At 40.4% G+C, this 21,277-nt stretch overlaps 2 protein-coding genes across 4 annotated transcripts in view; one reads left to right on the forward strand and one right to left on the reverse strand.

Moving 5' to 3' along the window:
• Nucleotides 1-2,899, forward strand: part of LOC120409344 (deleted in malignant brain tumors 1 protein-like) — a 131,574-nt gene extending 128,675 nt beyond the window's left edge. The window contains exons 33-34 of the mRNA XM_039547236.1: nt 847-1,241; nt 1,935-2,899. Coding sequence (XP_039403170.1) covers nt 847-1,241; nt 1,935-2,217 — 678 coding nt within the window. The 3' untranslated portion in view covers nt 2,218-2,899. The remainder of the gene's footprint in view (nt 1-846; nt 1,242-1,934) is intronic.
• A 7,832-nt stretch (nt 2,900-10,731) lies between these two features.
• C7H10orf88 (chromosome 7 C10orf88 homolog) lies at nt 10,732-18,095 on the reverse strand. 3 transcript variants are annotated; one of them, XM_039480737.1, is made up of 6 exons: nt 18,040-18,095; nt 16,681-16,884; nt 15,696-15,765; nt 14,865-15,071; nt 13,093-13,568; nt 10,732-11,304 (listed from the first exon to the last, which is right to left on the reverse strand). In XM_039480737.1, the coding sequence occupies exons 1-6, from the start codon at nt 18,078-18,080 to the stop codon at nt 11,079-11,081; spliced, it is 1,224 nt and encodes a 407-aa protein (XP_039336671.1). In that variant the 5' UTR covers nt 18,081-18,095; the 3' UTR covers nt 10,732-11,078. The 3 variants fall into 3 exon arrangements, with proteins under 3 accessions (XP_039336671.1, XP_039336673.1, XP_039336670.1); XM_039480739.1 differs by lacking the exon at nt 18,040-18,095 and adding an exon at nt 17,961-18,027; XM_039480736.1 differs by lacking the exon at nt 18,040-18,095 and adding an exon at nt 17,691-17,954.
• Between the last annotated feature and the right edge of the window lie 3,182 nt (nt 18,096-21,277).

The raw sequence follows: 21,277 nt of genomic DNA on the forward strand, positions 1-21,277 counted from the left end.
CAGCAACAGATTAAAACCTCCCACCTTTCTTAGACCTAGAAAGGAAACAAGACCAATAGAAGTTACAGATGAGAAATGCATATTAGATCATTCAGTCCATCTCTCTGCCTGGGCACACTTGTCTCCTACAGTATTTTTTTCCAGTGTTTTGCCCAGTCTAGTTTAAATATTCCACACAACGGGTCTTCCTTCACAAGCCTCAAGAAGCATACCCTAATACATTTTACCATCAAGACATATTTTATTGATATTCAGACTAAATTTTCCCTCTGTTCATTTCATGCAAGACCAATGATCTAGCACAGGGGTTCTCAAACTTCATTGCACCGCGACCCCCTTCTGACAACAAAATTTACTACACGACCCCTGGAGGGGGGACCAAAGGCTGAACTCGCCTGAGCGCCACCATCCTGGGGGGGAACCAAAGCCCCACTGCCCCAGGCAGGAGCGTGGGGGGCAAAGTCCAAGAGCTTCAGTCCCAGGTAGCAGGGCCTGTAACCTGAGCCCTGCCACCCAGGGCTGAAGCCCTTGGGCTTTGGCCCCAGGCAGTGGGGCTCGGGCTTTGACTTCAGCTCCGGGCCCTAGCAAGTCTAACACCAACACGGGCAACCCCATTAAAATGGGGTCCTGACCCACTTCCCCACAGTTTGAGAACCGCTGATCTAGCATAAAAGGGCATCTCAACATATTCAAGCTGAGACCACTTTTTCACCCGTACTCATACAATTCACTGCTGGCTCATCTGACTTTCGGATAACTTGTAGTGCATTTCAGCTCTCTAGATTGTAATATTTCAACAAGACTTTTGAAGCCCTCTACTCTGTATTTTATCCAATGTTTTAACAGGTAAATAATGGGACTATCGACTACTCCAACACAGTCAGAGCATCCACTTCTGACAATTTCATCACCAGGGCAAAGAGTCCTCAGTTACATTTCACCTGCAGAATGAATGAGAGCGTGATAGTGGACATCATGCACATCGTCAACGAGTCCAACTCTTTAGAAACTGATGAAACTCAGTATGGACGATTCAATGTGAAACTTTCCTTTTATGAATCACCATCTTTTTCAAGCCCTGTGAATAGTTTCCCATACTTTGTTGACCTAAACCAGGACTTATACATTCAAGCCACTCTCTACAGCCCTGATCCAAATCTGATGTTGTTTATAGACACATGTGTAACATCTCCTGATTCCCATGACTTTACAACTGTGAAATACGATTTAATCAAGAGAGGGTAAGGAAAATATTGACCCCCACAGTTTAAAATGATTTTTATATGTAACTCACCTCGTAGGGGACTCACAGACCTAAAAGCCTCTAGCACTTTGAGGTAAAGGAATGTATATATTAGCTCGCTGCAGTAGCCTTTTATATGAACCAGCCATTAGAAGGAACAAAGAATCACACTTTGCGTAGTGTGGATTACATATAATTCCATGTGTGTATTCTGCATATGGAGGGATTTGGAAAGAGAAACAAATTTAAAATCTCTATAGAAATTTCCCATCTCAGTAAAATAAATTGCAAGAATCGTGAAGCAAAGGTTTGGGTTTCTCTTCTTTTGTCTTTTCTTTTTAGAAAATCCAAATGGGAAATAAAAAATAGCATTAGAAAGATAGCAAGGCTCTTTATCCATATTTTTAAAGGTGCTTTCCAAAAGTGTTCTTTTAAAATTTCATTGTGTGTTTTCAAAATGTTTTTGCATTTATTTCATTATTTATGCTCCATCTCTGTTTATTCAGGCATTTCATATGGTGAATGTTTATTAACTTTGTTGTTTAAAATGCATGAAGGAAAGTTCCAGTCAACTTATGATGCAACAAAAGTGTTTATTTTTATGCAGCACTAAGTCACATGGCATAATGCAATATCCATATTTTATTACTGTGAGAACAGACTAATTTTATGTGTTTTTTCTTTTTCTCAGGTGTGTAAAAGACGATACCTTCACTGCTTACTATTCATCAAACAAAAAAATTGTTCAGTTCCAATTTAAAGCCTTTTCATTTTTTAATGGATACTCTACAGTTTACCTCCAGTGCAAAATGGTGGTGTGCAAGGTGTACGATTTTTCTTCCAGATGCTACCAGGGCTGTGTAACTAGGAACAAGAGAGAGACAAGTTCTGGCCAGGAAAATGTGGTGATTGTTGGGCCAGTTAAGCTCAAGAATCCCAGTAACTCAGATGGGCATATTGCCAGTTTAATGTGATGTTATTTCAATCGCTTTTAACATCAAAAGGATTGGTTCAGTGCATGATTTCCTGCTGATGAGCTGAGTAGCATTTTTACCTGCATAGCAAACTCCTAATAACATCAGAGTACTTGCTTAGTGATGGTATACGTCTGAATATATTCTTTATCTGTCTTTACCATTCCCTAATTTCAAATCTGTTGCATTTACTTCCTAGACTTCTCTTCAATAAATAATCTTGGTTATAAAAGTATAGGTGAACCAGATGATTGATTTTCTGATCTAGACTTAATGACAATAGAATCTTCTTGTGTTTATTCAAATTCCCCCTTCGTTTTACATCATACTACCGCTGAATAGCATGAGTGTTTATTGTTTAAGAACAATTAGCATATATTTTAACTATATATTTATCTCAACTCACAATGATTCACTGATGAGCTTCATACTTGAAAAGATGAAAATAGAAGCATCTGTGTTTATACTTATTAAGGATAGAATAAATGCATTATGATGCTTGAAAATTATGGAGATGGACACATTAAAATTGCTTAAAGAGAGGGACATTATATGGTGTGTAAATTCTAAATTCTGCCTCTAATTTAAGAGATTAGGAGCTTCATGTTTTATTTCTTGAACCTAAATTCATATGGAAAGTCAAATGCAGTGGAATTAATATTTTGTATGCTGGATTATTTTTAATAAAGGAAAAGATTTTCTCCATTATCCTGTATTGTAGTGTGACTTGAATGATGAGTTTCCAAGAGCACCTCTTATGTATACACAGTAGTGTAATGCGCTTTGTACTCCGAAAAGTCCACATTACTATCCCCCCTTCTCTCTTGAATACCAACACACCTGGCTTCCTTGGTCTAAGCGAGGATTAAGGTAAGAACACATCTGTGGCACTAGCGGGATCATAAGCACTGAAGGGTTTGTAACAACAACTTTCTGCTTCTCAGTAGGCAATACTGAGAATACAAATAGCAGGTTCAATCCATTAATCCTCATACATTATGAGTATTTAAAGCATATAATACTATACTGGAGTGGAAGAGATTAGTCATAAACTAATTACATCACCCCTCCTCCCCCATGAGAAACAGGCACACTTACGGGAATAGAAACTCCTAGAATTGCATTTGTTTTATTACCTAAGGCATGGCAAGACTGGGGTTGTTTCTCCTCCCTTCCACCTTTGGGAGTAGAGAGGGATTCACCGCCAAAATTATTAGATCACCAGGAGCCTGGTGGACAGAACTACCTCTGTGGAGGCCCTGTTCTCCTCTACTGCCTCCAGAGCTCCTCTGTATCCTTGCAACACACCTCAGATAGAGATGTGCTTCCACAGGTTCCCTGGAAGCTGCTGCTGCTACCAAACCACCTCTTCCTCTCCCTGGCAGGTATACAAATCTACATGTTGGAGGAAGAAACAGCCTAACCTATTGCTGGGGCATCCTGGAAGATTTGGTTGAGGAGGTCAATTTCACAAAAGCATCTATGGCCCTGCCCTTTCGAGCCTCTACCCTGTCCCTCCGCTGCATAGCTCAGCTCTCATGGAGCAGCTGCAAGAGACACTTTAGCAGGCCCGGGTGATGGAGATCAGGAAGGATGGTGGTACATTTAAGTTAACTATCTGCCATGTTATGATGTATGTATAGAAAGCTCAGACCAGTGGTCCATCTAATCCAGTATTCTGTCTCTGACAGTAGCCAGTTTCAGATGCTTCAGAAGGTGGAAATAATTAGGAAATAACTTGCCCACAGAAAAAGTGTCTTCCTAGCCCCTGACAAATTAGGATGCCCCTACACAGTGAGCAGCATCCCACAGCAGCAAGTCTCAGAGCCTGGGTCGACACACTCCGGCTCATGGAGCTCACACTATGTCACTGAAAATAGCTGTCTGGACATTATGGCTCAGGCTTGAACTCGGACTCTGAAGCCAAGGGAAAGGGGTGGTGTTCAGAGCCTAAGCCTGTCTACGAAAACAATTTTTAGCATTGTAGTGTGAGCCCTATGAGACTTGCTGCCGTGGGATTGTTGCGCCCTGTGTAGATGTACCCTTAGTGGTTAGCATATGTTGTGAACCAAAAGGGTTTATAGCCCATATGATGGGGTGTATTCTCCACATTGACCCTGAGAGGGTAAATTAGGCCAGGCAGGCCTAATTAACCAATAAAGCAGCAAGTAGAGGAGACTTGTAGGCTACAAGGAGGCCACTAATTAGAAGCAGGTTCAGCTGGACAGGAACAGAGTGGCCTACATAAAGCCCAGGAAGGGTGAGCAGCTGTAGGGAAGGAGTCTGCAGTCACACCCTGAAAGGAGGGAAAGTGGGCTGGCAAAGGGAGGGGAGATGGTTATGTAGGAAGAAGCCTAGGGAAACAGCAGCAAGGGCTAGGACAGTACAGGTCTTGGCTGCATGTTATAGGGTCCCTGGGCTGTAACCCACTGTGGATTCCCTAACCACCCACTGGGTAATGGCACAGGGTGTTAGAGATGTCAGCCAGACAGCTAGTCTGAAAGGACTGCAATTTCCTTCGAAGGGGAGGAACTTAGTGATCTGGCCAGCAGGCCAAGTCATGAACCAGAAGCTGCCACTCGGAGAGTGAGCAAGATGCAGACTGAGAGAAGAAGACTGGTAGAGACACTGCTAAGTAGGGTTACCAACTGTCTAATCACACAAACCCAAGCACCCTTGCCCTGCCCTTTCCCTGAGCCCTCACCCCACTCATTCCATCCCCCCCTCCCTCTGTCACCTACTCCCCACCACCCTAAATCACTTGCTGGGTCTCGGGTATGGGAGGGTGTGGGCTTGAGGGTGGGGCTGAGGGGTTTGGAGTGTGGGAGGGGGCTCTGGGCTGCACCTGAGGCAGGGGGTTGGGGTACAGGTGAGGGCATGGGTGCAAGCTCTGGGAGGGAGTGAGAGTGCTGGAGGGGGCTCAGGGCTGGGACAGGGGATTAGGGCTCCCTGCCTGCCCTGGCCCCATGCTGTTCCCAGAATGGCTGGCATGTCCCTTCGGCCTCTGAGGGGATGGGGAGTACAGGGCTCTGTGCACTGCTCGTGCCTGCAAGCACCACCCCAGCAGCTCCCATTGGCTGCAGTTCCCGGCCTGAACCATCTGAACCTCCTGGCCTCCCCCTCCTCCTGCCCCAGGGGCCACACACGGACGTGCCAGCCGCTTCCGGGAGCAGCACAGGGCCAGGGCAGGCAGGGAGGCTGCCTTAGCCCTGCTTCGCCACCGGACTTTCAACACCTAAAATCTCCTGGTTTGGCTTCAGTAGCCTCTGAGAGATAGAGTGAGATTTTGGGAGTCTCCCTGCAAAGCCGGGAGGGTTGGCAACCCTACTGCTGAGGAGAGTACAGCACCTGGCACAGCTAATTCCCAGGATGGCCAGGACATGCCACGAGCAGTGAGGGAATCCCCTCACAGCCCTTAAAAGTCAAATAATTCTGTTGAAGCCATGGATGTTCTCCTTAACCATAGTTCTATGTCTATGCATTCATTTATTTCATTAATTTTTCTCTTCAGGGTGTATGAGCCCCATGGAAAAGTGCATATTAAGAATGGACATGAAGGAGGGAGAGGACTGAGGCATGCTGTATCAGGTCAGGCCAGTGTTTCGGACATATAGGGACACACGGAAGAAGCTACAGAGGAGGATGCAAAGTGGGCTCCATTAGAAGTCTGAGCCTGACATTTGAACTTCTCCACTTTTAAAGGTTTTATTTGTACACTCTTGCTTTTCAGCAACAGTTTCAATAATGACAATAGACACCCTTTCAGTTTTAATGACTTGTTCATCCTCAAACACTTTACAAACATTAACTAGTTAATAGATCATTGCAATACTCTTGATACATTAGCCCCATTTCACAGTCTGGGAACCGGGGGCAAGGAGGTTAAATGACTTGCCCAACGCAACTTACGAGAATCAGTGTCAGAGCTGAAATTGGAACTCAGAAGTTCCTGTTGCCCAGTGCTGGGGGAGTCAAATTTAATACCTTCAAGTTCCTGCAGCACCAAGCTTAGTTTACCTCCAGGATAAAGTTTTAATTTGTGTCAATGGTGATGTTAGTTCTGACTGTACTCAAGGTTGTGTTTCTAAGCACAAAAGAGAGATTTCTTCATACAAATGGAAAGCTGATGCTGTGATAGGAATGCATCCATCTGAAATGGGATTGCAATTCTGTAGATCAGTCAGGTAAGAGCAGTACGTAAACTAAAGACCTCATTCAGCTCTCATATATAATGGTGTAAATCAGAAGGAATTCCACTGAAGACAATAATATTACACTAACGCAAAACTGGAGTGCAAATAGAATCAGGGCCTCAAGGATTCAGATAAAGAGGTTTTCTCACTTTTGCAGATTATTTGAAAAATTGAATGAAAAAACAACATACATTTCAGCTATCATCTTTGTTATAACCTTCTTTACAAAACAAGAGTTAATATTTCAGTTGTATTTTGTTTAAATCCATTTTTTATGGGAAAGCTTTTAATATGCAGAACCACAAATAACTAAAACAAAGCTAGGTTAAGCCCTCCTAAACCTGACACACACACAAACAAAATTAACTATGGAAAGGACAGAAACTTGGGGTGGGAGGAGGGAAACCATGCAATAAACAGGAAAAAAATTACCGTTAAAGCTAGATATTTGTATAGGTTAAAAACTGAATTAGCTCACAGGCTAAATGAGTTGGATTATTCTGATGTAGTTTCTTATTAACATTTATCTATCTTATAAAACTACCAAACAGTTTGACAAGATTAGCTCTGTGGTGTTCAGCAAAGATCCAGGTCCAGTACTGAGAAGCTAATGTAGATCAGATTAAAGAGTGCAAGAAGTTTACATATCACTAGCTGATGCTATATGCTAGACTTTAGCTTTATCTGAGCATGAAACTTCATTTTAGAAATTTAAGTTTAAAAAATGCTATCTGCTTTAAAACGTCTAGATCTCATATTTAAGGCATGTTAATCATTAGCCGTGTTATCCAATTAATTTAAATAATAGTGCTTTATATTATAGGTGGTGTTATACTGTGTTTTTCCCCCTAGTGGTACTTACAATGTGCTCAATCCTGCTCCCGTTTTATTTCAATGGGTGCAAGATTGGCCCCATGTGCAACTAATTGTCAACACACATAGAATGAAGCTATCCCAGTCCCAAAGAAAATAGATATTCAAAGCACTGGATAAACATTAGCTAATTATTGTTCACAATGTCCTTCTAAAGTTAGTAGCAAGGCAAAGAAATTAAGCAATTTAGCCAAGACTATGCAGCAAATCAGTAGCAGAGTGGGAATTAGAACCTTGGAGTTCCTGATTCCTGAACAGTGGACTCACGCTTTCAAAGCATGCTGATTCTGAATATGAATGTCTTCCATATTCTGAAAATGTCTTCCAAATGTCTAACCATTCTATAAGCCAGAATTTATTCTTTACTTTTTCAAATGTAACTTGCTAAAAATTCCCCCTTTAAAAAAACAAAACAGAAATATGCCTTAGAAATGGTACAGGTATTGATTATATATGAATGTAAAGGTATGAATACTGCAAATTACAGCATGTATTCTATATTGTACTGTGAACAATTATTTATTGGGTAAATATGACACATTTCAAGAACAAACTTTAAATAGGTTGTTTTTAAGAGCCTGGGAATAGAGAAATAAGTGATGTCAGAAGAATATTAGACTAGGACACTTGCCCCATATCCACACACTTGGTGAGATATTTTCAACTCTTCTATCAGTGGATGCTGTAAACTAGACAAATTACTTCTCAGCACGTCAGCCTGGGAAAGTTTGTCCAATCTGCTATTCTGAAAATTCACTGGATTTTACACAACACTTTTTCAAATTTTGCTAACAGCAAAAGGGAGTTGGATCCATCAATTCATGCTAGGCATTGTCTTGACCTTCAGTATGGATATAATGGGTTCTGTCTCCCATCAGAATAGCGCTGAGGAATCATTTAAATTCAGTACAGTTCAAAAATGTTTAAAAAATGGTGTTGTATTCCCTAGAATATAAATTGAGATGATGCTAGGGGAGTTATATCCCAGTTGATTCTGCCTAGAACTCTTGTCCAAGATGCAGACACACTTCCACACCCAGGGTTCCATGGTTTTAGTACACTTCCAGCAGGTATTTGTGCCACAGAAACTAATCCAATGAAGGGTTGATTCAAGAATGATTCCCACTACATGAAGTGAATAATCTAATTGAATGACTTCAGATTAAGATCCATTGAGCCCTCATGGACCTTTCTGAAAATGAGTATCCAGACTGCCACAGATAGGGTCCTAGATTTATCATATTTGTAAACTTTCATCAGGATTCTTGAAGTAATATCACATAGTGTAAAAATCAGAAGCTATATGCAGTAGCCTGCCCTTCACTTAATTTCTAATTCACTGCATGATTATATATAATCATTTACAAATATATACTCGGTGCCTGAGAAGCACAATATTCCATCTTTTCCTTGCTAAATGTGATGCTGGGATTTTTTGGCAGTAGTTTAATGCTGTTAAGTAATGTTGCTCAAAGGATGATAAATATAGACAATTAATGAAGCTCTCTGTCACTATGTTGGTTGTTTTTAAAAAAATGTTAAAACTCATTGGTGATGTGGGTTCAGAATTTGCATTCTATTCAAAATCATCCTTGAGGAATCAAAATATCTGATGGAAGATAAATTCCCATTAAGGATTGGGTAATGATTCCACTGACTACAACTATTTTTTTTCTATATAGAGCCTTCGCTCAAGTGCAAGGAACCTTGAATCTGCAGCTCTACTGTTTATATATCCTTTCAGTTGTGGTTCTGGCTACAAATGCAGCTATGGTTCTGAAATATTATATCAATCGCCAAGCAGCAATCAGAAACTGCAGAGCTATTGACAAAGTACCCATCATCTTTTCTACAATAGTGTAATGTAGATAGAAACACAATTAAGCTGGATATTTTCTGAATAAGAATTTTCAGATCTGTTACTTATTTTAAAGGAAGTAAATAAATCTTGCTGTCCTGAAATAATGCAATGCTGTGGGCTTGAAAGAATATTTCAAATGTAGTATTTAAATAAATTTTGCATGGGGCTGTCTATTAAGAGCACTTAGAAATTTGAATTGAATACAGCTGCCCACTTAAAGAGCTTTCTCACCAAAAAACAAACAACAACAAAAAAAAACAACCCTGTGCTTTACAACTGCTGCCTTCTACATATAGTGAAAAATTTAGATTTGACCTACAGGACCCAAATGATTTTAGGCTATTTCTCCCTCAAAGGCCTTCTCTATCCTTGTGATACTCTAGGAACTGCAATATCCTGAGATGCTTGAGCTGGTGGTTCCCTGATTTAAGTAGGAAGAGGGGCTGCTGGCAGGGTCTTCTCAGTGAAGCAACCTCAACTCTGAAACCTGACATCCTCCTTTGATCCTCTACAGTATCTGGATCTGCTGACCTTAAAGGCATACTGCAAGGCTCATCAGATTTTCTTTGAGTGAGGAAACAGGGGAAGAGGAAGAAGAGATGGTGGTATGGAGAGATGGGGGAAGGAGAGAGAATGTAGGATATAGATCAGTCAATGGGGGCAGCTACTTATTAGCCACTGCCCACACAGACTGTCTAGTATTTATTTTAGAATTTGTACATTTTGGGTTAACATTTTAGATATTTGAATAGAATACATTAAATTAAGCTTGGAAATCAGTGTTGTCCTACATATTCTCAGATAGATGGGAATGAAGATTAACAAATTAGAGTAAAATTAATATAAGTTTAAGCAGAAACTTCAGATGTGTAGCTATCTCTGTCCTTCTGAAATATAGCTTCTCATGGTTCATGAGTCTGGAATTCTATTTTATAAGTAAAAATGCCCATAATTAAAAAAATACATATTGCTGTATTTCTTCAGAGAAAGAGGACTGTCTGCTTCTCAAAGGAAGATATTGCCTTTATTTCTGTCAAGCCGGATGCGAGTAGAACAACTGTAGTCTCTGCCAATGCAGTAGACACTGGTGAAAAAGGACTCTAAGCCACCTTTCTACCTCCCTGATCCTGGAGCAACCATAATACTGTAGGGTCATTCCTCTGGTTCAGGATTACCATACTGCAGCGATCCTATCTCATCATACTCCCTATATAAAAGGGGATCCCTTACCTGCCCCTTTAGGGCAGTTTTTGCTACTACTGTGGGCTGAGGTTCTGACCAATATGAGACACTAAATCCATCCAAGCAGTTGCGTGCTTGTTTTGAAACGAGCATCAATAGAGGTGGTCTGTCATTTAGGTCATTGATAATAGTCAGTCAATCTACTTTCTGTACTGTGCTTCAGTTCAGCTTCAGCTTAAGGTGTATCAGATGATGATTCTGAACTGGTGCATTAGAAGTAAAAAGGTACCCTATCTTGTTAACCCTTAACTAAAGAACTAAAATAAACTAAAACTAAACAAACTGAATTCTGTTTAATCTTCTAGTAATGGGTTGCTAATAAAACAGAAAACAATTAAGCCAATATAAATAGAAAAGTTACAACTCACTTTATTTATAGCACATATTTCATAGTTCAAGTAGAGGTTGACAAAACCTATTCCAAGTGGCTTTTTAGAAATATTTTAAACTAAATAAGCCACAAAAATACATACAAAATTTACACTTATGAAAAATATTGATACTTAAAGATTACAGATGTTTTATAACACTAACATTTAGTGTACAATACTTGCAAAATTACAGTAACACATGTAACAACTTGGGGGGGGGCGGGTTTGAATTGGTTTAATAAATATTAAGCTTTGTAAAGACATCAAAATAAATACTTGGAAAAGTATCTATACTGAGGTCCTGTCTTTTTCAAATATTTTCTATCTCTCTCCATTTGAGAGTCCTTCTCCAGAGCCATATTGTTCTTGTGACATTTTGTTCGATTTGGAGTTTTGAACCATGTCCATTAACAGAACAACTTTAGTATCTATATGTTCCTGAAGTTTCTGCATACTTAGATCAATATAGTCCATTAGTTTTTTCTCCATCAGTTCCATATTTTTGGATATGACCTTTTCCAAGTAGGAGCAAATAGGCTGTTCCATTCTGCAAGAAATGTAAATATAAACAATTAGTCATTCCTATTTTTAATATGGAGTCAGTGAGCATGCTGGCTGGCTGACAGAGATCCCAGTGCCTCAAGGAAGGGCACTGAAGTTTTGAAGTATTACTGGGTTTCTCAGAATATGCACTCAGTAGAGGAGGTACTCTTAATGTTAAAGTCAAAATAAATAAATACATGCATACATACACACACCTTTACTACACAGAAGACCTAATTTTGTCCAAACAGACACTGTGCTACATACATCAGTCAGGTGTATATCATAAGGGCAAGATTGGCCCTATTTTACATTAGTGTGTACATTTACCTGTACAACTAACCAACTAAGATACTTTCTGTACAGTGTGCAAGAGTTAAGGTACTCTGCTAATCTGTGTTTAATATAATCTTACCCCAATACTGAAAATGGTATTTTTTGTTTAAGAAAAGATTAGCACACTAATCTGTACAAATTTCACTTTATGCTTCCATAACTGCATAGTGAGAAACAAAAAGTTAGGGAATTCTCAGTAAAACAGTAGCACAAAAGCCACACATCATATCCATGATAGATTTACATTATTTATCACAGTATTTATGGGAGTATGAAACAGTGAAAAAAATGCAATGACAGAGTATTCATCAATTAGGACCAGCCAGTTACAAGTTTCAACTTTTTCTGCCATTTAGAGTTGGGTTTTTTTAAACACAATCTTTTTGTACATATTTAAATTCAATAGCTAGATTGCCCTCCCCCTCCCCTTTTTAAATGTCTCAAAAATTAATAGTTTGTACTAAAACTTTACAGGATATTCACCATACCCAAACCAGGGGATTGGGGGTGGGGAACCCTTGCTAAATCACTTCCCACATGTAACCAATGCAATGCTGTGTTTCGGTCAAGCTGCAACAGAGAGAAAGTTAGCTTGAGTCCTGTCATTTTTAATTGTTCCTATTCAGAACCCAGTGGGCAGTAGTATCAATAAACTGATCATCTTCAGTCTGCTGATACTTGGAAAGATATGAGCTTTAGCACAGGCAGACACTGGAGCTTTTCACTACGTGGAAAGACCCAAAAAATGAAGACCAGCAAGGAGGGTAGTGTAGTAGAGACAGCCCACTCATACAAGTTCTGGGAGAAAGAGAATGCACCTTTTGCCACTTAGCAGCCGTAGAAGATTTTGGAACAAGGCTTCACACATTTATCACATCTACTAGGCAGAGGCTCATATATAAAAAAAAATGGAGCCACCAAGCACAGTTCAAGTAGAATGCCCAGATAAGGAAAACCATCACTTCCCCCTTTTCTGGTAGCTGAAGATGTCTGCATTCTCACCAGAGTACTGCCAACTATAAAGCACTCCTTTTCCTTTTTATCATCTTTCATAGTTTTAGACTATTATGTATCTGGTAACGTGGGAGAGAAAAGGTAGAAGAGATTGATGGGATAAGTTAAAGATATGTAAACTGTGATAAAGGGGAAGAAAAGAGACACCTAGAATAATGCAGAAAAAAGGTACACTAGGATCTGTCGCTGGAAAGAAGCCAGGATTATGAAGATAATAAATATACTATTTAATACATTTCAAAAATGCTGATTGACCTTGTTAGTTAAATAGGAGTTCACAACTGTTTTATTCCTTTAAATTGCAATGGTGGGGCTTTGTGGTGTGTGGCCTTGGAGTACTGTCATGGCAGAATTTATTTTATTTTATGTTTTAAATACACTATTGCCAATAGGCACAATCCACAGGCTAGGACAAGTTGGATAAGTATCAAGCCTAACTTACCCAACAGTTTGAATGCCTTCCCCTTTAGCTACTGTACTCTTCTCAAAACGCTTATTCCCATCATCTAGTTGAAGATGATTTACTTGACTACATAAGTTTTGAAGAAAAGGAAGCAGCAGCCCAGAACTTGGCATATTTGGGTTTACACTTGCTTGCTCTTGCATGAATGATGACAACATAACTTTAAAATCATTTCCAGGAAGAGGAGTGTTTTGTTGCATAGTTTTAAGTCTTTCAAGATCAGGAATATTCTCTCTACCAGGTATCTGTGTGTTCACGTCAGTATGTGTTTTTAAATCTTCAAAAATTGTTTCAGTTGTCAAACAACTTTTTAACGGAAAGGGTGCATTGGATGATTGGTTTAATCCTCTAAAAGCAGCTGCATTGTGCAATCCATCAATTGTATGCTTGTCTCCAAAGACAGATTCCTTTTTTCCAAAGATACACTGAAGTTTGTCTCCAAGAGGAAAACTGTTCTAATGGAAATAAGAAAATGCACATATTCAATGTGTTATATTAATATAAATCTACAGAAGTAATAGATGTGCCTTTTCTCCCCCCTCCCCACCAAAAGTAAGCATTCTGTAGCATTTTAGAGAACTACAGCTTTCATTCCATTCTCACCAGTGTAAAGTTTACTCAATGAATGTGATATGAAAGTCATGTACTGATATTCTATAGAAAATAAAGAAACTTTCCCAGTAAAGAAATCATGTGAAAGTGATTAACATTTGCAAGATGAAGGTTTAGAATAGCTACCATTTCTTTTTAGACTGAACTTCAGTTATTGAAGTTGATTAAATTAGGGCTCCAATACTAAAAATTACTCCATGTGGGTGGGTGCAGGGGTTTGTACATATCCTTCTCTTTGCAGGATTAAGGCCTAAATCCAATAGTTATACTACAAGTACTTCTTTTATTTTGAGGAAACAAATTTTATTGTACTGAAGATACAAGGGTTTTTCAAAAAACAAAACAAAAAAACCCTACCATACACACACCACACAATTCTCAATACAAAGCAGTGACAGCTCAGTTGTAACAAACAATATCTATCCTAAACTATTAAATTTATAGTAATAGTCTGCCATCTCAAGTTCCAAGATCACTTTTTATCATTTGATTTTAGCAAGGAAGTTGTGACCTTTTCCTTTTGGGTGCAAATCTCAGCGTCACCCATGTTTGGTTAGTTTAAGGCTGGATTTCTGCTACAAGTGGCTGATCCTTAAAAATAATTAATATTTCAGTTGGTGTAGAATGTGGCTGCAAAGATATTAAACATTATTTCCTGCAGGAAAAACATTACACCTCACATATTCAGTGATATGCATTGACTAGCACCTAATTTTGAGGTGAAATGAAAGGTGTAAGTTTTGTCATACAAAACCTGAAATGGGTAGACTGTTGCTATAATACTACAGTTTAAAAAGGAACTACCTATAGCTACAGATCTCAACCTAACAGCCCCTCTGGTTTAAATGGAAAGGGAAGGAAGGTTTGGTGGGATAGTGTTTTTAGTGGGGAGTCTTCAACCCTGAAATTCAGTCAGTCAGCTTGGCTTTAGTGACCTTCAGAGCAAATTGCAAGGCTCATTTATGTTCCCAAGCTTATTACAGTAGTGGTGGCTAAACGAGGTTTGAAATAGTAAGAAGTTTGTTTGGAGAGGTCCTTAATCAAATGAGTTTGGAATATGCGTGTAACGCAGACACAAAACACAAAATCCTGGATTATGCCTTTTTATAAATTTAAATAAAGAAAGTGTGGTAACTTGCCTTCTGCTGAAGTCGTACCATATTCATGAGTTGCTGGGCACCTGGAGATAACTTTGACCCCATGGATTCCACCATAGTTTGAACTCTGTCTAGATCTACACTTGATCCTAGTGAAGGAAGATCTGAGGCAGATTTTGCAGAAACTGATTTTACTTGTACTACAATTTTAGTTATGAGTACTCGTTGTCTTTCACCAATGGAGAGCAGCTATTGAAAAAACAAAGAAAAATAATAAGATTTTAGAACAAAGTACTACTTTGGAAATTAAAAGATCATTTTAGTGGAAAATTTAGACCTGTGTAATAGACTTCCTACTACTATTATTCTGAGTAGTGCTCATATTGAAATAGAATATGAGTGAAGATCAGTTGTGCTTAAGTATTGGCAAGATAAGAGCCTATGTTTAAACTTTATGCATGTGAGTAGTCCCCATTGACTACAATAAGATTACTCACATATGTAAAGTTAAAAATGTGCATGTTTGTAGGATCAATGCCTAAAATTCCCATTGCGCACAAAATGTTAAATATCTAGAATATGTCTATTTTACAAAATTATTTGTTTAAGAGCGTTCCTCTCTCTCTCTCACACACACACACAGTTACTTTAATAATGACATTTTAAGACATTTGTGGTGTGGATTTGACATGAGAACCCTGGTATCAAAATCCACCTATATTTTTAAAGAGAATACTCAAACCACATCTCAGGTTGATATAAACCTAACTATCATCATCTGAGTAACAGATAGTAATGCAAAAAACCATTAGTTAAATAAGTAATTTTTTTTAAAAATGACAATTTAAAACAGAATTTTGTGGAACTTCCTACCTTAATTCTACAAGAGGTTGTTGAGTACTCCAATTTAAGATATTTTTTGTATAAAGTAACCTTGTCATTTCTGTTAGAAAAATAAAATAAATGAGAGCTGTGAAGTCTCTATATGGTAAATGCTACATAAATGCTTTCTACAGGAGCACAAAAATATCGGCTATTATATTCAGATGATAATGAGAAAAGAGCAGAGTGCGTCATCTTTTAACAGAATATTTTGGTTTTCACACTGAAATTAAGTTTGGATTTAATCATACGGCATACATGCACACAAGTACACATATAGTTCATTTTTTTCCACGCATGGTATCCACAAGATTTTCTTCTAGTTTTGGCTTGACTGATTGGTTGGTTCTTAAATTAGAAAGTTAAACAACATAGCTGGCCAAATGTTGATGTACTGTAATTAAAGTCTACCTCCCCCCCAAAATCCTTAGGCAAAAATCTTGCAGCGTATAGAAGGAGAACCAATACTGACATATTTTCATTCCTCTCTTTGGAGCCATATATAAGAGAATTTAAAGTGATCATAAATGGCTTTTAGAGATTACTACTGAGTTAAATACTTTAGCTCACTGAAAACGGTAGCTGACAGCCTTAACTATTTGTTTGACACAGACAACACATTGGCAGTGTAAACCACTAATGTGCATCAACAATGACATGGAAGGTCTACCTTGAAGGGTGAGACGTGCAGTTGCTATGCCCATTCATTCCTTGGTCTCTCTTGAGACTGTCAAGGCAGCATAAATTGTGTTGGTGTTTTTTGTGATGTGGATATCTGACCACTGAAAACTCAATTGAGACAAAACACCCAGTAGATGGCACCACATTTTGTTCACTAAGACACCTGGGCTACATTTAAGCCAAAAGTCTAAAAGCAATATAATACATCACCAGTCCCCCTAAAACAGCCAGTTTCCTTTTCAATTGGATTTAATAAGCAAATACTAAACTGAGCCTACATAATGAAGACACTTACCTATCATTCTGGATGGTGCAGACAGTCTGTCCCCTACCAGTTCCACAATACTCTTCTCCTACATATACTTCCATGTTTCTTGCCTCACTCAAAATTCCAACACAGACTATTTCCTCAGATCCATGAGGATCACACTGCAGGTACAGTAAGCAGGGAGTTTCCTTTTCATCATTTAAGCACCTCTCCAAAACCACAGAGTTCTCACTAGAAATATAAGAAACATTCTGTTTCAGCAACGTAACATTTTATTTAACGTATGCTTTCCAGGTAACACTATAGTTTATAAAACATATAACAAGAACTCTTCATTTAAAGTCATTCAGTTTTTAAGAGAACAGTTACATAACCTATATTTTTGTAACTGCAGTATTTACAACAAAAAACAAACACTACACTTACAGGTTGTGCGTGTGGGGGGGGGAGGGATATTTATATCACGTCTTACAAATTTCAAACTTGCTGTGGATTCAGTCTGCAATGAAAATTAATGGCTCTGCCACATCTGAAGGAAGTTTTGCTCTCAAATACTGTTTTAAATTTCGGAGGGGGGAGGGAGAACGTGTGTGCTAGCAATATTTTTAGTTACACACAGGGAGATCCCTACCTTGAAATATACTAATCAGCCCCACTGATGCTCTAGTTCTCACATGACATGCTCCGATAAGCATATAAACAGGTCTAGTTACTTCTCTTTCCATTAAAAGAGACAGCAGCAGTTGTAATCTCCCCAGGGGTAAAATACACCTGTTCGGACACAGTGAACCTGTGTGAAGACTCACTGCGAGCATGGGCAGCTATTCCGGCCTCAGTACAGCGCCTGGCACTCAGGAGAACAGCTCTGTAGCCGGGGCCCCGGCCTGAGCCCGTCGCACCCCACGGCGAGGGTATTAGGGGGTCTCGGGACTCCATGGGGCAGGAGAGGCTCAGATCCACACCCCGGCCGGGATCTGGATCAAGCCTCCACTTCCCCGCAAGGGTATTACGTGTCTGCGCTCCCGGGCGTCCCTTACCCGTACTCGGGCGGCGCCAGCGCCTCGCCCTCACTGGCTCCCTCGGGAAGGAGGCGCAGGGTGTCCGCCAGGCCCCCGGGAGACGAGGGGGACACGCAGCCCCACGAGCAGCCGGCTGCGAGGCGGAGGGGGCCATTGGCGCTGCGGGGGCCGTTCTCGGTTACCGCCGCCGCGCCCGCCAGGCTGCCGCTCGCCATCGCAACCGTCCCGCTCGCTGCCAACCGTCCCCTGCCGCCCCGCGCCGGCCAGAAATACCCGGACAGAACTGACTTCTACGGAGAACACGCTCCCCGCCGGACACCGTTCCGAACGGAACGTCCGCCTGCCAACGGTCACGGGGCGTTCTTACCGAGCCGCTGATTGGCTCGCCACCTTCCCGTGCTTCCCCATCCCCCGCGCGTCTCAGGCCTCCAGCCCGCATGCGCAGGGGCACTGTCACCGCGAATGTGTCTGGTGGTGCGCGTGCCCGCAGTGGCAGTGGCCCTCGCTTCCGCTTCGGTGCGGAGCTTCTGAGCAAGCGCGCGCTAGGGCCAGGGCGGCGGCTGGAGTGAGAGGCCGGTGGTTGTGTGTGAAGTGGCCTGAGGGGAAAGTAGCTGCCGGGGTAACCCAGACAGCGCGTGGCTGGCAGCTGGGTCCTGGGCCCGTTACTAGGTCAGAAGAGCTGTGGGGTGGAAGCTGTGCAGCCCGAGCCCCATTCTGTGAAAGGCCCCAGAGTACGAACAGCGACGGCCTCAGCCCCATGTTCCCTTTCAGGGGGCTGCCACCGCCTCACGTTCCTCTGGTGGGGGCTGCGCTCCCTCCCTGGGCATAGGCCCAGTCTCTGGGCTGAGGGAGGACGTGACCACGCGTGATTCTCCTGCCTTGCACCTTGAAGGACTCCTGCACACACCTATAATACCTTGTGCAGTTCTGGTCGCCTTAGCTCAAATATATATTCACATTGGAAAAGGTACAGAGAAGAGCAACCAACATCATTAGGCGTATGGAACAGCTTTCGTAGGAGGAGAGATTAAAAAGATTGGGGTTGTTCATCTTGGAAAAGAGATTACCAAGGGGAGAGGGATAGAGGTCTATAAATCATGCCTGGTGTGAAAAAAGTGAATAAGGAAGCATTCTTTACATCTTCAGATAACACAAGAACTAGAGGACACCCGATAAAATTAATAGGCAGCAGCAGGTTTTTAAAAGCAGATGCAAGTATTTCACACAATGAACAGTCAAGCTGTGGAACTTTTTGCCAGAGGATGTTGTGATGGATAAGACGATAACAGGGTTCAAAAAAGAACTAGATAAATTCATGGAGACTAGGTCCATCAATGGCTATTAGCCAGGATGGGCAGGGATGGTGTCTCTAGCCTGTTTGCCAGAACCTGGGAATGGCTGATGGGACTGATGATTACCTGTTCTGTTCATTCCCATTGAAGCACCTGGCATTCACCACTATTGGAAGATAGGATAGTGGGAAAGATGGATCTTTGACCTGACCCAGTATGGGCAGTCTTATGTACTTTTCTCCTGGTCCCTGCAAGGTTTTCTCTGGTATCACCATTGGTGGGTGGATTGTGGGGGCCCTGTCTGGCATATGAATCATCCTGAAAAATCAGACTAGATGTAGATAAAAGAGTGTGAGATATCTGTGCTTGTGGTTATCTCTGTCACATTGGTTAGGTTGCAATGAGCGTATGAGAGCAAATAGATGGGCATTTATAAAAATCTGACAAAGGAATAAGGCGCTCCTCCCTTTTCCCGCCCTTCCCCTAGAAAAATCAGTGATTATTTCTTCATAACATCCATGTGAGGTAGATAAGTAAAGATGTGGAAAAGCTATGGGCTTGATCCTGCACTGTTGAAGGGAATTTTGCTGTTGATTTAATTTTGGAACAGCATCAGAGCCTAAATACATAATGTGATCTAGTACACTTTCTGCTAAAAAAAGAGTCGATTGCTGGCTGGCTTTCATCATGCAGACAGTCTTCACATTTGTTTCAGAATTTGTTACTGAACAAATTATTTCATTGGATATTTATTGTGATTGATTATGATCTGTTTCACCTAATTGAAAATTCTTGTGTCTGAAGAAAACTTTTGTGTGAGGAAAGTATTAAGAAACCCAGAAGACTATCAAATCTTGATAGTAAAAACAAGGATTTCAGTCTTCAATTTAAACAGTAAGACGTGAAAGGCGCTGCATTTGGGGAAATTTCGATATTGCTGTTAGAGTGTCAGAACCACGGGTCACCTAGTGAAGTGAATAGGCAGCAGGTTTAAAACAAAAGGAAGTACTACTTTACACAACACACAGTCAACCTGTGGATACAGGCCAAAACTATAAATAGGTTAAAAAAAGAATTAGATAAGTTCATGGAGGATAGGTCCATTAATGGTTATAAGCTAAGATAGCCAGGGACACAACCCCATGCTCTGGGTGTCCTAAGCCTCTAGCTGCCAGAAGCTGGGAGTCAGTGATGGGCTAGATCACTCAATAGTTGCCCTGTTCTGTTCATTCCCTCTGAAGCATCTGGCAAGTGTCACTGCTGGAAGAGAGGATACTGGGCTAGATGCACCATTAGTCCTACACAGTATGGTCTTTCTTATGTTTTTATGTTTTATTATCTTTATCTTGAGGATCCTTCCTCATATAGGGTCTGATCTAGCTTCAGCTGAAGTCAATATTAAAACCTCCCTCTACTTCAGTAGTGTAGCATCAAATCTTTGCTTTCTAAGGCTCTGATCATGCAAAGACATGCACATGCTTTCCATGCTTTGAGATAAGCAGGACTGTTCTGTGTAATATTAAGTACACGTGTAAGTCTTTACAGGATCGGGATCTAACTTTTTTCTTCCCATCAAACAAACCTTACAGAAATTATACACTTTTCAGAGTGGAATCAGTGCTGTCCTTGCCTTGGTTGTCAGGAATTTTATTATACAGCAAGTGAAAGAGCTCTCAATCTCCCATCCCTCTAGCTGATCTGGAAAACAAACGTCCAGATCTAGACATCCAACTTGAGTCTTCTGCCTGATCATGGAGAAGGCTAATAATTGGTCATTGACCAACCCTATCACTATGTATGTATTTTAAAAAGTATATATTATTTGAAAAAAATGCCCAATAACAGCTTTTTTTTTTACTACCAAAGTTATTGTAAAAACTGTTTTAATGAGATGAAAAAGACCACTGAATATGTGATAGCAACAAGGACCTTTTTTCCTACTTATTACTCAGGCATAACTGTGCTGTTGGGTTAAGGCATAAAGTCATAGAGCCCAAATCTGTAAACATTGCATGTATGGTAGTCCAAAATGAATTTGTTGAACGCTGATGAGACACCACAGAAATTAGAGATGGAAAAGATCTATTAAGTTATGCATTTGTTTCCGGTGATTTATTTTTCATTAGAACGCTACACGGGTTCAGATTTCTTTCTTTCTTGTAGTGCAACTTTATCTGCTCAAAATCGGGCAACTGAAGTATGCAATTGTTGTGACACCTTACATTTTGGCTGAAGAAACATAATTAGATGATTGTAAAGAGAAAAATCTCTAAAACCTGTAATAAGCACAAATTTGTATCACAAATGCAATAG

This window comes from Mauremys reevesii, linkage group 7, assembly GCF_016161935.1.
Source record: "Mauremys reevesii isolate NIE-2019 linkage group 7, ASM1616193v1, whole genome shotgun sequence".
In the NCBI taxonomy this organism is placed as follows: Eukaryota; Metazoa; Chordata; order Testudines; family Geoemydidae; genus Mauremys; species Mauremys reevesii.

Excerpts from the sequence above, each read along its gene's own strand:
- C7H10orf88 (XM_039480736.1), bottom strand. The coding sequence starts at position 17,887 with ATGGCGAGCGGCAGCCTGGCGGGCGCGGCGGCGGTAACCGAGAACGGC. Across the intron at positions 15,072-15,695 it reads CAACCTCTTGTAGAATTAAG|CTGCTCTCCATTGGTGAAAG; the intron begins GTAGGAAGTTCC and ends TTTTTTCAATAG. Across the intron at positions 13,569-14,864 it reads TGGTACGACTTCAGCAGAAG|AACAGTTTTCCTCTTGGAGA; the intron begins GCAAGTTACCAC and ends TATTTCCATTAG.